Source organism: Benincasa hispida, chromosome 4 (assembly GCF_009727055.1).
Source record: "Benincasa hispida cultivar B227 chromosome 4, ASM972705v1, whole genome shotgun sequence".
NCBI classification, from domain to species: domain Eukaryota; kingdom Viridiplantae; phylum Streptophyta; class Magnoliopsida; order Cucurbitales; family Cucurbitaceae; genus Benincasa; species Benincasa hispida.
In genome coordinates, this window is record NC_052352.1 from 69,806,891 (window position 1) to 69,821,299 (window position 14,409).

The 14,409-nt window shown below is 39.6% G+C and overlaps 1 protein-coding gene across 4 annotated transcripts in view; it reads right to left on the minus strand.

The window, feature by feature from the left end:
• Positions 1-219: 219 nt before the first annotated feature.
• LOC120075354 (phosphatidylinositol-3-phosphatase SAC1) overlaps positions 220-14,409 on the minus strand; it is an 85,064-nt gene continuing 70,874 nt past the window's right edge. The window contains exons 13-16 of one of the 4 annotated variants that reach the window (XM_039028662.1): positions 11,002-11,214; positions 10,571-10,759; positions 1,829-1,940; positions 220-708 (exon numbers count right to left, since the gene is read on the minus strand). In XM_039028662.1, coding sequence (XP_038884590.1) covers positions 460-708; positions 1,829-1,940; positions 10,571-10,759; positions 11,002-11,214 — 763 coding nt within the window. In that variant the 3' untranslated portion in view covers positions 220-459. Of the gene's footprint in view, positions 709-1,828; positions 1,959-10,570; positions 10,760-10,887; positions 11,215-14,409 lie in introns of those variants that run through there. The other 3 variants (XM_039028661.1, XR_005481309.1, XR_005481310.1) reach the window with 3 other exon arrangements.

Here is a 14,409-nt window from a genome sequence, read left to right on the forward strand (position 1 = left end):
CGAGTGACTATCCATCAAGGATCGAGTGGAGTCATCGTGAATCAAATGATGAGTCATCGAGGATGAAGACGCACGAGTTACATCTCAAGGACAAAACAGTAAAATCACACATGGATGATGTGAGCACAAAGCCCCTTTCCATTGCTTTTTTCAACCGGTGACCATTTTTCATTTGGACCTCCCAAATAAGGCCATTTGTAGAAAAAAACTCAATCTCTATTATTATAATATGGAAAATTTTCTATATTACCTCCATTTATTGCTTGCCACAATAATAGCATTTAAGAATTATGTGGACCCAATTCCTACTAGAGAAACATAAGCACATTTTCACTTTATCTCCATTTTCACCATAACTCGTACTCGATCTTTATTCCCAATGTTTAGAACATACAGACAAGCTATTAGATGTAGTAAACAAATTAACTACTGGTAATGCAAAAGGAGTTCATTCTCAACTTATATCCTATGCAGCTTCTCTTCTCCAATGATCCATCTAGTCAGCCAACTAGGATCTTCGGCAAAGTACTTGCACGTTGAAGGAATGATCCCAAGATCCACACCGATTTCATCATACTCCTTCAAAGCCACCTCCATGTTTTCTTCAATAGAAGCATTATCAATCACATCAATCGCTCCCATCCGTAAAAGATCAGCGTAGTGTATCTCCCTTTCAGGATCATTCTGGAAAGACATCATGGCAGGACCCTGTGATCAAAATTCCAAAGCATATCAATTCTACATTTGTGTCATATCACAAAGCGACATATTTCAGAAACTACAATCAAATACAAACACAATCACGGACAAGAAACATGTGTTAACTTAGGACCTCTTTAGTAGGTCATCTAAAAACATAATTTTAAAAACAAGAGATTCAAAGAAAATAAAGTTATATTTCATATTATGTTTGGTAACAAATTTAGAAATTAAATTTCAAATTAAATATATTTTTTTAAATGTGTGAAAATATATTTAGAATATAGTTAGTAACTAATTAATTACTAAACTTGTTTTATATTAATTTTTTTTGGTATAATTATTATTTTGTAATATATCATATAATATATGATATATTACATTTTAATTTCACAAAAATAATCGAGTTTATAAGTATATTTGTTATTGTTTTTATTGTTTTTAATATAATTCTGCATTTTAAACTGAAAAAATAAAAAACAATTGTTTTTAGAATTTCTATTGTTGGGATCACAGAATCGAAAAACAATTTTCAAAATCCAGATTGTCAACCAAACACATATTCACTGAACTCAATAAATCTGAAAACATAAAACAAAATATGAGTTGTCTACCAAATAGACCCTTATATTTTGAGCTTGAACTTTGTCTTTAGTTTTTTTTTTTTTTTTTAAATAATTTTTTTACCTTCTTTTTTATTTTAAAACTTGAGGATGAATTCTTTTAAAAGAGAGAATATGATGTAATTGGATTGAGATAACTTAACAAATTAATCTTTCTATTTTAGTTTCATTTTAATTATGTTTTCAGGATTCTATTTGCATTTAATTCTCTAGAGAGAATCCGTCTACTGTATTCAATAACACTTTCCCTCGTTAATAAAATTCTCTTTACACCACTTAACCTATAAACCACTTGGGAGAGGGGAGTCATGGGATTCAGAGAATTCCCATTAGCAAGATTGTTAGGGAGACAGGTGGCAAAAAGAGGACATCTGCGACTTCTTTTTTATATACATTTGTCATACTTTGATAAAGAGCATCTCTCTCGATTATGTAATTATAAGATGGACGAAAAAAGATAGACTGAGCAAATTTCAAAAGGTACGGAATGACCAGATTTCAATTACCTCACATAACTCAGAATAGTGTTTATATATCTCACTGCTTTCATCTTGATCACCAAGTAAAGTACCACCATACCAACCATTGGCTTCTTCAACTGATGTCATTGCAAGGTACCTAGACATCACCAAGTAACTATCATTCTAGTTATAACCTAAAAGCACTTCTGATAAATATTCAACAATCACACAAAGATAAAGAGAATTTCTGATTTGAAGATTATATCTGGCATTGATTAGAGCGAAAATTATGGTAATATGCACAAAAGTCCAATCTTCAATAATAAATGACAAGAGAGTACGTTGGGTGGTTAATGAACAGAAGTTGAATTGTTTTATTCTTCCTATAAGATAAATGATTCTATCTTCCAGATACATGAACTACACCTATCAACTTTTATACTGCCTATAACTGCTTTTTAAACATAGCTTTAAAAGCAAAACTACTCTTTGGTGCACAAAAGAAACAAACTTTTTCATTCATATAATAGACAGAGACTAATGCTCCAAAGGTACAAACTCTGAAAAAGAGAGATAAAAATAACACAATATAACATAAGTATTATGAAATAACAAAAATAACAAAATTAAGTTGAAGAGAGAGAGGCCGTCCAATTAAGGCAAATATCTTGTATAGAACTCCAAATAATTTTGGAAGAGGGCACCAACATGAAGCCTTCAAAGTAGCCAATCCAAATCACTCGAATCCTATGAGAAGCTTGTCCTTGGAAGATGCAGTGATTTCGTCCAACCAAAGTTCTAGAGTAATGACAAACTACATTAATCCAAGGAAATCTGGTTCTGAACCCTGTTATCTTTGAACTCCTCACAAACACCCAACTTATATTAAAGAAGGAGAACAAACGCCAGTAGCAAAATCTGTAAAACAGCAACCAAACCAAAGAAAAGGTGGTGCAGGTCTTCACTTCCAGCCATACAAGGGGCGCAAATAGAGGGTGTCAAGCTGTGCGAGGGAAGCTTCCTTTGAATAACCGAAGAGCAATTCAAAGATCCAAAAATCATGATCCATATGAGGATATTAGCACGCCTTGTGCTCTCTGACTTCCATGAGGCATTAAAAATCAACTTATCAAAAGAACTAGAAGTAGCCAAGAGCTTGGAAAGAGAATTCACCGAGAAAATACCAGAAGAATCCAAAGACCAAATACGACAATCCGACCTATCAATTACCCCTTTTTTCAAGATCATACTTCATAACCTTTGAAATTCGATATTCTCATCCTCCTTCGGCAACCAACGGTAGAAAATGTACCAAAAAGAAGAGGCTTCATCCCAATGATCTGAAACGGAACCCCTTGGTTGAAGAGCAATTCAAATCAATCCAAGGATCAAGCCAAAAAGCAATTCTATTAGCGCAACCAAGTTTAAATATTGCTACAGCTTCAACTTGTAACCATGATTTGGATATACCAATCCAAGGGCTTCGTAAACTCAAATCAAAATTACCAACCCTATGCCAAATGAAAATACCTCTTCCATGGATGCTTTGAACAACTCGGCATTGAAATATCTTCAACCCCACTAAGCCAAAAGTGCTAAATTTCTAGCTTTTAGTCCTCCAAACCTGAGAAGACCATCTTCTTGACATCTTGAGACCAAGTCCCACTTAACCAAATGGTTAATTCTTCTTCCTTTATGCCCCTCTCAGAAAAAACTTTCATAATACGTTCCAATATGGAAATAACCTTTAAGAAAGAGGACATATAATAAATAGGAAAATTAGATAACATTAATTTGCATAAAGTAGCTCTTCCATTTTCTCTCTTACCCCATTCCAATGATGAAATCGCATAACCAAATTCGTCTTTGCCTATAGATTTGGTTTAAGTGGGGAAGTTATTTATGAGAAAGCTTAAGTAGCGGAGAAAATGAATTAGTAAAGTTAGCTAATCCGGATGAAGAGGTATCTAGTAATTCAGCTAGTCGATTAATAAAGCCCCTTCCTTTCCATTTCACTCCGAAAAAGAAACCCCTGATAGCTTTTGAATTTTTGGAGTGTAATTCTGACAAGTTAGAGGAAGATTGCATTCCCCTTTTGCTGCGCTCCACACATCAGCATGCCTCTCATTTGAGCAATATTAGGCAGTCTCGTAAATTAAAAAATACCAGTCAACCAGTTCTGACACTCTCGGGTTCAAACACGTAGTTTATCAAAAGCAATTTCAATCCTGCTTCTCTACATCAGCATGTAAGTACTGTTTCAAATGTGGATGAGGATTCGGGTTTCAGCGTTAGTAGTGAAGGATTTGAGTTCGTTCCTCCAGAATCAGAAACTCCTTTGAGCTTTCTTAAGACGATTTATTTGGGGAAGCGTGTGAAATTTTTTTTGTACAAGATGTTGCTAATCAGAGTCTAATAGCATCAAGGGTGGAAGGCGCACTGCTATCCCCTTCTTAAATTCCATCCAAATTTTCTTCTCTAATTGCCAGATGAGAAGTATTTACCCATGTCTACATCCGTTTCAGTTTGATCGATTTTCTAGTATGGTTTTAATTTTATTGGATTTCTCATGGTCCTGGGTCAACCACATTCCTTTAGCAGCAAAGCTTTTTTCGAAGATATGGAAGTTTGTTAATTGGTCTTGACACAAACTAGTTCACGTGTAGGCACTCAACAAAATGAGATTGCTGAAAGGAAAAATAGACACCTTCTAGAGGTCACTCGCTCTCTTATGTTTGCCAATATGTTCCTAATCTATTTTGAGGAGAAGTCATTCTTATTGTAACCTTTCTCATAAACCGAATGCCCAGTCGAGTTATCCAATTCAAATCTCCTCGTGATGTCTTCCTCCAAAATTATTTCCAACTCCAAAACTTCTCATCAAGTTTAGCTCTTCGGGTTTTTGGATTTCCTCCTTCACAATCATTCTCCTCATTGATCCATACTTGATCCAAAATCCACCAAGTGCATTTGTCTAGGTTATTCATCACATCAAAAGGGATACAAATGTTATTCGCCAATGACTAGAAAAATGCACATTTCTATGGATGTTAGCTTCCTCAAAACCAACCTTTTTATCAAGTCCCATGGTCGGGGGAGAATGTGAGGAATTTGAGCCATAGGAAACTGATTTTACCTGTCCGAAACTCCTCCTCTAAATGAGCTACTTATCTCGTACCTGCTATTGTTTCAGAACCTAAAGTCTCACAAAGTCGAACTCCTATAGTTTACTTGAGAAGGAAAGAGGTCACCTAGCAAGACTTTGAATGTCAACCACTTGAGCCAGGTGTTGCAATCCAATGAGAATGAAAGTGGATCGTACCCCCAAGTTTGTCATCAAGGACAATGACAGTTTAAGTGGGGGGAAGAGTGTCAAAATTTAACTTTGAGATAGTTGACTGTGAACCCACTTGTGCAGACAGTGAAGTGGCGACACGTGAGCGTCGACACATCTGGCAAAGACAAAGGGCCAAGAAAAGTGACATGATGTGACCAAGGAGGACGGTGCATCACCCACATAAGTGGGCAAGCAAGCCATGTTGAACATTAAGCAGAAAGACAAGCATCCATGTCATCAGTGGTATCAGTGACAAGCTCAATGGGGGCCAGATGGGGCCCAGGTCGTGACCTCGAAAGGTGGGGTTTTGTCATAAGTTTAGATAGTTGCGCATGGGTCGTTTGACAGTGGTTCTCAATAAGTGTGCCCGAACAGGAGAGAGAAAGTTGATGACATCCCGACACTTGAGATGGCATCCTAAAGCATCAGTTGGACTCGATAGTTCCCGGTTGGCTCAATACTTGCCTGAGTTGTCCCGGTAAACATTGTAATGGCCCGGTAAAGCACGGTAGGCGACCATTAGGCCAAAAGAAGCCCGATAGGCGCCAAAGCAAGGCGATAGAGCTCAATAAGCATTGTTATGTCCCGAAAAGTCACAATAAATGTTTAAATCACGTGGTAAGCCTCGATAAAGGGTTATAAGCCTGTTTTGGTCCAACGAAGGGTTAGAACTCATCCCGGTGAAGTTCCGAAGTAATGTAAAAGTATGGGGGACGTGTTGTTGGGAACCAAGATGATGAAAAGAGATACGACGCAGATGAAAGAATCTCGCCTAAGGTCCAACGAAGCTTCAAAGAGTCGAGCAAAAAGTGAATTGGGACTTGACCATCCCTTAAGGCTGACCATGATCATGGGTGAATCATGGTGCCGCACGGTTGGAAAAGTACGACCATGACATTTGGTATCAGAGCCACACTTTTTGAGTGGAGTCGGACAAGAAGGAGGGAAAGAAACCCGAAGGGGTGAATTGAAGACTTCACAATTGTGTCAAGAGTGTCAATTTGGCAGGGCAGATGTGAGTCAGTATCAAAGACAGTATGTGCCGGATTTCGTCATTGATGGAATTTTGTCCAGTCAGGAAGTAAGAACCAAGCTCGTTGAAAGTTTCATTGCCTACGTAGGCAGGTGGAGGGCTATTCCGTTGATAAGATGAAGTACAGGTGGTGTACCAGGTAGGGTACCTTCAAAAGAACCATTACCACCAGAGGGATAGAGTTAATGGTTACAAGCAGAAGAACCAGGGTCAAGGAGACATGCGTCGGTCAAGTGCATTTGTGCATCAAGAGTCCATATGGGTGGACGTCGTGGCTGGCAGAGCCAAGTGATTGGGAAGCAACTCGCAAGAATGGGTTGTTGTCCCATGAGTATGCTCCCCTTATGTGGAGCGAGCGTGTCCCTTAAGTCATTCTACATGCCTAAGTGGGATGATTTCACAGTTATTGGGGCCAGTGCGCGTTGGAGATGACCAACAGTCTGGTAGTTCAAAAAGAGAGAAGCTACATGAAGAGCAAGAGAAGCACCTTCGCAACGTTGCCACATGAGGTGGCCAGTGAGTCGACTGAAGGGTAGTGCCGATGAAAAAGGGGGTTGTGTTTTTTTCTCCGACTTCGCAAATAGTGGGTAGGTGCCACAATGTGTATGTTCCGTGGTAGGCTAGCGAACCTCACTCTAAGGGGTGCATCTTCATGTGTGCTCAACAAGCGTGCCCAAACAGGAGAGAGAAAGCTAATGGCATCCCGACACTCGGGATGGCATCCTAAAGCATCAATCGGACTCGATAGTTCCCCAATGGAAATCAAATGTTTGATTTCTCTTGTTGCTTTCCCCAATGGAAATCTTTCTTGTCTTCTTCGAATGCAGTTAAAATCCCCACCGTGGCACCATAGGTCTGCACATTGTTCAACTAAAGACAATAGTTCACACCAAAATCTCTCTTTCTTTGTAATTATTTGGACCATAAACATTTATTACCCAACACAATTTCTTGCAAATGGTATGCCATTTTATTGTTAAAGAAAACTCTGCCTTAACAATCTCGGAGATTGATAATTTGCTTTCATCCCCCAATGTCAAAATGCCTCCTGACCTACCCAGCAATTCCACAAAAGCCCAACCCACATCCTTAGAGCTCCATAAACTTTTTATCAATGGAAGGTCAAAACTAGCCATTTTCGATTCTTGAAGTAATACAATATCCGGATTTATTTTTTTCAGGAATCTTTTTATAACCAATCTTTTAGTTTTATCACCAAGGCCCCTAATATTCCACGAGATGATCTTCATATGAGCCTCTTGTATCAAACGTTTCTGTAGGAGCGAGAGACTTAAACACTGATTAACCCAGGGTAATATCACAGGATTCCAACCAAGGAGTTGAGTTCTTGAGGGATGTCAGAAAGAGTTGGGGGGCTGGATTAGTAACTTCTATTGCCTCTATCTCCTGATCTTCACCATTGTGAAAAAGAAGATTCAAAGCCATGTCGACTCCAACTAAATCTTCATCAACCTTGTGTTGAAATCATGGTCCTCATTCTCTAATTCCTCACTGCTGACACTGACGACTGACGCTTCATCAAAGCCTTGTGAGAGTCTTCTTAGACTGAGAGACTCAATGAAAGAGGAGCCTTGCATGAAAGAAAAAGTTGGGTCTCAATCTTTGAAAATTGGAGATTAAGAAGAAGTTTGTTAGAAGTAAGTTTTACTAACCTTTCAGTCTTGGCATATGGAAGTTGAAGTCTAGCACAACAATCCTCAAGTAGATTCAGTTTGCAATTAGGGACCATGATTTAATGAAGGATCTTCGTCTTCATGCAAAGTGTTTGGGGAAAGGTTTGAAGAGGTGCGTACACCCTCTTAGAGATCGAGGTAGAATCGTCTTCAATATCTTTCAGAGGCTTTTGTGCTATCGGGGAGGTATATTTGCTGTGAGGGTAATGCTGAATGCTAAAGGTTGAATGGCTACTGCCTCTGAAATATTAATTGTGTCATTATTGTCTTGAGGTAATTGAGAATTCCAATTAGATTGTGCTGAAGTGGTATCATTTAATTTGGACTTTTCAATGATCAATGACAGGGGCCGTTTGGAAGACGAAACGTCTGCTTTTTCCTCTCTCCTTAAAACAGAAGTCTCTTCGGCTTCCTCTGAGAAGAACGTGTCTACACATGAGGGTGCTACTTCGTTTTCTGTATCCCCTTTAAAGGGGACCATTCAAATGCCAATGGAGAATTCGCGCCAACCAAAAGTGGCCGCTCCGTCTTCTGTAGACTCCACAGGGAAGACTCTTCGTCTTCCTTAGAGAAATATGCACCATCTTTTGAAGAAGAATTCTTCATCTTCCTATGCGACTGTTGTGGAGCCTTTTTCAGAAACACATATGTATTTCTTGAGAACTCCGGTTTGGACTGAATGGATTCAAGAAAGAACCATTCGGCTTTCAAATCTTCGACTACAATTCCTTCATCCTTCATTACTTGATTTAAACGGACTAAATCTATTGGATTAGAAAAATTGTAAACAAATAACTCACCTTTAGTTATTGAAGGAGGATCTAAAGACTCTATATCCCCAAAATTCAAATAAATATTTGCCTCGAGTCTCATCTTTTATTTCTAACCTTACTGCATGAAACCAACACAGGTTCCTAGTAACTTGAATTCTTGCCTCAACACAATTAGTAAGATTAAGAGTGTCTAGTGCAATACTCTCAAGCCCTCCAAAGTAAGCTCCAATAGCTTCAAAGGTGCTTCTATTCCAATAGTCTAAAGGGAGATTTTTTATTGAGATCCGACCCCCAAAACCTTTCATAACCGAAGGTCTACCATGTTTTGTTTTGTTCCATTTTCCAAAAGTAAATGGTAGGGACCGACTGATTGCCATTTACCTGGCTCTTCGATCGGCTCTTCTAGAGTTCCTTGGTCGACTTTGATTAAAGCTTTATCTGCAAACAAAGGATTGATAATGACATCCGATTGAAGGGCCTGTTTCAATACTTTTGTTATCTCCTTCCCTTCATTGAACACAAATAGCCTCGAGATGATCCATAAGTTGTTAAAGTCATCCTTGAACACATCAGAGTTCTTCTGAACCGAAAAGGTCTTCTTGCTCTGTTTGAACGAGAATGGAGCTGGGGGCTGCATCTGTTTGTTGTCACTCTTGATTGATGATTCTGGGGTATAGCACTTGGGGTCTCTTCCTTTTACCACATCCGCAAAACTTGTTCCATGTACTCTTTGGGAATTTGGCACTGATGTAGCTTTGGTGGAATAAACAGGGGCTGTTAATGGCTCCTTTGATAACAGACGTTCTAAATATTTTGTAGCATACTCTCTCCAAGGCATCTGTCTAAATTGGCAAGCTTTCATCGACCTGAATTGATTGATTTTTAAAGTGAAGGGTCACTCCTCTCCAACCAAGAAGATTCAATTAGTTTAGATTTATGTTCCTGTTTTTCTTTTGTTTTGTATTACGTTTCTCGGAGGATCCACCCTCTTCTTTGTATTCAGTCTTTTTGTAAGATCTTTTCATTCCAATGTGTTTGAGTTATCATGGATGTGATGAGGATGCTAAGGGGGTGTCAACCTAGTTGAGATGCCCAAGTGCGTCTCCTGATCCCAAGTCATGAATCGTTCACTTTCAAGTACACATCTCTTGTACTTTCTTTCTATGCATTAATAAAAAGATTGGTTTCCTTTTCAAAAAAAAAAAAAAAAAGATAACAAACGTAAATTCTCACTTTTCTTTAAAAAAACTTTTAATCGTACCAATGAAAGAATGCCAACCTTTTTGCTTAGGACCTTCTGGGACATGAATAAAAAACCGACCTCCGGTTGAAGGCCAGACAACAAATCTCAAAACCCAACCAGAAAGATCCCTGAACTTAGATAACCTTGTGGCTCCATCACTACCTCTGTCATTGTTGAGAAAATAGAGTTTACTCGAACTTGCTAATAGCTTTGAGGCTTACTCCACAAACCAACTCAATTGCGCCCTTGAGAGGGGCAGCACCCTACAAGCTTCCATATCCTCAATGTAGAACTGATCATCTTCGGTCCAAATACAAAAGTACCCATTCACTTTACAGCTTTCTATTTCCATAGGGTGGTATCTTAGGTAGTATATCACCGATGGAGGGAAATGATGGTAGGGAAGAGAGAAAGTCACCAGAGAGTGGCCGGAAAGAAAAGGAGGGAAGAGAGGAGAGAGGAGAGAGTAGAGAGCAGAGAGAACTTTCTCGTGCAATAAATATTATAAAATTATTACTAAGATTCTTGTCCTTAATTTGTATCTCTTCTTTACTTCTTTTTCTTCATATCTTAATGAAAAATATTTCCTATTTCCAAATGAATGCCATTTTAGATCACAGCATAAGAGGAGAGAGTCGTCCAATTTGTTCACACTGAAGCACATAACAGCAATATCAGTAAAATATTAGTATTCAGAGAAGATTTACCTTTGGAAGATTTCCTCATCATTGAAATTGTCACTAGAAGAAAGTTTGTTTAAATCATAGAAGCCATCGATTTTTATGTTATCCTCTGTACAGACTGCAGCTTCATGTGAAACACCTTTGGAACCAGGGCTACTCTCTTCATACTTCCTCTGACCAAACAGCCAGTTCGGGCTTTTGAGTTGAATTTCACTGCATAAAAGTTACAGTTTAGTTCGATGCCACTTCAATAACTGTTCCTAGCATTACCGAGTATAATTAATCAAAATGCAATGCTCTCATAACTCAATAAACACAAAGGTCAAAATAATAAATGATACCAACACAAAAGGTACGATCTTATGAAGTTCAATAAATGTGCCTCCTTTCCTGATCTAGCACCTCAAAGAACGAGGGAGATCAAATAGACCATTCAAGATTAATGAGAAAATTACGCTGCATCAGGTGCCATGCTGGAATTTCCTGTAGTACCTCCAGGTTTCTGATCAGGCTCACACCAAAGTCTTACATTCTTTATCGAACCACAGGTTCGTTCAATCAATTTATCAAATGATGTTAACTTCATCCTAGAAAAGTCCTCTCTGCATGCTGGAATAGGTTCCAGCGTTATTCCCGTTCCTCCAATAGAATCGGAGACAGCTTCCGAACTGCAAAATAAGAGTTAGGAAGGAAATAAATAAGACCGACAACAATCAAAAGTTATTTTTACAAAAATTTGGTGAATGGAAAATTCTGAATGAACTCCTTGCAATTATTCAATAACTTGCTAACGGTAACAAAAACAACAGTAACAGATTTTAGATCCTTTTGAGAGGTGTTCCGGCTTTTCGCTTGCATTATACCCAGAAAATTGTTAATCAATCCTCTTTCAAGTTTTTAGTAGATAATAATTCTGACTCTTTCGAGGAGAAGTTTGTACGAGCTCAAGTTCCTATTATGTCAGGAAAATTGTCTCCACAACTCTTCAAGGGGTCATGGTTCTTCAAAGGCTTTTAGTTATTCAACTCTTTCCATCTAGGTTCGAAGACTCAATTTACTAGAGGAGTTGCTTGTTATTCTTCCTCCAACGGGCTCTCTCACCCCTATGATTTTAGTGAGGACTCGTTAGTGTGAGTAGTGAAGAATATGATCTTCATCATTTGGACCTAGCTCTTGAGGAACCATTTTCAGCAGATCATATTAGGGAAGCTTTATATTTTGTTTTAGAGGGATGAGGAAAAACAGTGTGTTCATGATAGAAGATTGAGTGCATCTCTTTTGTCTTCTTAGATACCATCCAAATTTTCTTCAATTGTGGAAGCTTATGGTCTTCAATTGTCTAAAGTGCGTTCTTCGCACATTGTTTCTGTTGAAATGGTGTTTTAGCCCTAAGAGTTTTAGTCTTTTCCTCAATATCTACTGTCTAGGGTTTCTCTCTGTTTGGTTATTTATACCTGTCCTGTATTAAGTACTGTGTATCAGAAAAATTAAAAGAATAAAAATTCTCCTATCGTGGTTTTTCTCCCTGATCTAGAGTTTCCACGTAAATCTGTGTTTCTTTTCGTCTCTTTTTTTTCAATATGGTATCAGAGCATGGCGACGAAACCCTGGCTGTCATTGATGAGAACAAACTAGAGACTCCAACAGAAACCTCCATTAGAACAAAGGGATCCATAAACGCTGAAGTTGTTGCAGCCATAAGAGAAGCCGTTAAGCATTATTTTCACGCCGCTATGCCTCAACTCGTAAAATCTATGTCTGATCCAACCTCTAGCTAGACCCGACCTGATCCTCCAATTTATAACCAGTGGACTACTGTTGTAGACCCGACCACCGGAACTCTCAGACCAGATCGGCGCACAAATCCGAGCTCATCTGGATTTTCTGCCTCAGATCCGAGTGTCCCATCTGGAATTCGTTAGCCTTATGGATCTTCTGCTTCGAACCCATTTGCCTCAGATCCAATCGGAACCCATCTGCCTCAGACCCGATCCAACCTCCAACAAAACTCCTCAGACCCGATCGGCACCCACCAGATCCTGCCTCAGAATCCCCCGATGCATGGAAACCCTTCACCCTCGGGATATTTTGCTCAGGCCGACACCACCGCCCGTGACTGGCAGTATACAGGCGATCTCCAACCTCCATTTTCAGGTCAGCAGCCAGCCCTAGTGTATGTTTCAGATCGCCCGTGGATGACCCAAGTTACTCGGTCAATCCAGCCGGTCCAGCCGAACCAACCGGTTCAACCAAACCGGTTCAAACTGAACCGGGGTCCAGCCGAACCAGTATGGTCAGTCAGTTCCCAGCCCTTCTTTTGGTCCGTCCTCGAGCCAAAATGAAGCTACTGTTCCTGGGATTTATGGGCAAAACCAACCTATGGCATATTCTAGTGGAACCGTTGGTTTTGAACAGCAGTTGGCCGACTTACAGCAGCAAATTTCTGCCCTCAGATCCACGACAAATCCTACAACTAGTTTTCATCCACATTCAGACTTCTCTTTATGCTCAGAAACACCGGTAAATGCTTACTCTAACTTACCTATTGCAAATATTATGTATGGTTCTGTGGGGAACTCTGCAGAAATGTCTACTGGTGAGAAACTTAACGGTGAGAATTACTTTTCTTGGTCCCAATCGGTGAGAATGGACCTTGAGGGGCGTCATAAGTTTGGGTATCTAACTGGCGAAATACCAAAACCAAATACCGGTGATCCCCAGGAACGTATATGGAAAGGAGAGGACTCTCTCCTTCGCTCAATTCTGATAAACAGCATGGAACCCCAGATCGAAAAGCCACTTCTGTACTCCGCCTCCGCTCGGGATATTTGGGAAGCTATCCAGAAGCTCTATTCACAAAGGCAAAATGCCTCCCATCTTTATACCTTAAGGAAACATATTTATGAGTGCAAACAAGGGACTCTTGACGTAACGTCTTATTTCAATAGATTGTCCCTGTTATGGCAAGAAATGGACTTGTGCCGCGAGGTCGTGTGGAATTGTCCTATTGCCAGAGTTCAGTACTCAAAGACTGAGGAGGCGGACCGGGTGTACGATTTTTTGGCTGGCTTAAACCCTAAATTTGATTGTGTCCGAAGTCGGATTTTGGGACAGAGACCAATACCGTCTCTAATGGAAGTATGCTCGGAGGTCAGATTAGAAGAGGACAGAACTAGAGCTATGAATGGCTCAAACAACACCCACTTAGATTTTGTTGCGTTTGGAGCCAAATCTTCGGGACCAGAGAGCAACAAACAGAACGGAAAATCCCCACCCATCTGTGAACACTGTAAGAAACCATGGCACACCAAAGATCAATGCTGGAAGTTACACGGTCACCCACCGAATGGTAAGCGACGGTCTGCAAATGATAAATCAAAAACCGGTCGGGCCCTTGTCAGTGAAACAAGGGATGGTACATCATCAGCCACCAACCATAAGTTCCAGATAAGGTTTAGAACCAGCAATGTTGCTTCAATCAGGTACTTCTCAGTCCTTTAGTTCTTGTCGAAGGTGGATCGTGGATCCTTGACTCAGGAGCAACAGATCACCTAACTAGATCATCTGATCAATTTCTTCTCGTATGATCCAAGTGCGAGAAACGAGAGAATACGAATTGCAGATGGGTCCTTTGCTTCCGTTGCTGGGAAAGGTCACTTATCTCCTATTCAAGGGTTGATTTTACAGAATGTCCTACATGTGCCGAAGATATCTTATAATCTCTATCTTGTCAATAAAATAACCAGAGACCCCTGAATTGTAATGTCGTTTTCTCACCGGATAATGTTTTGTTCAGGACCTGAGCTCGGGGAAGACGATTAGCACTGTCCGGCACAGTAGGGGCTCTTACTTCCTTCTCAGAG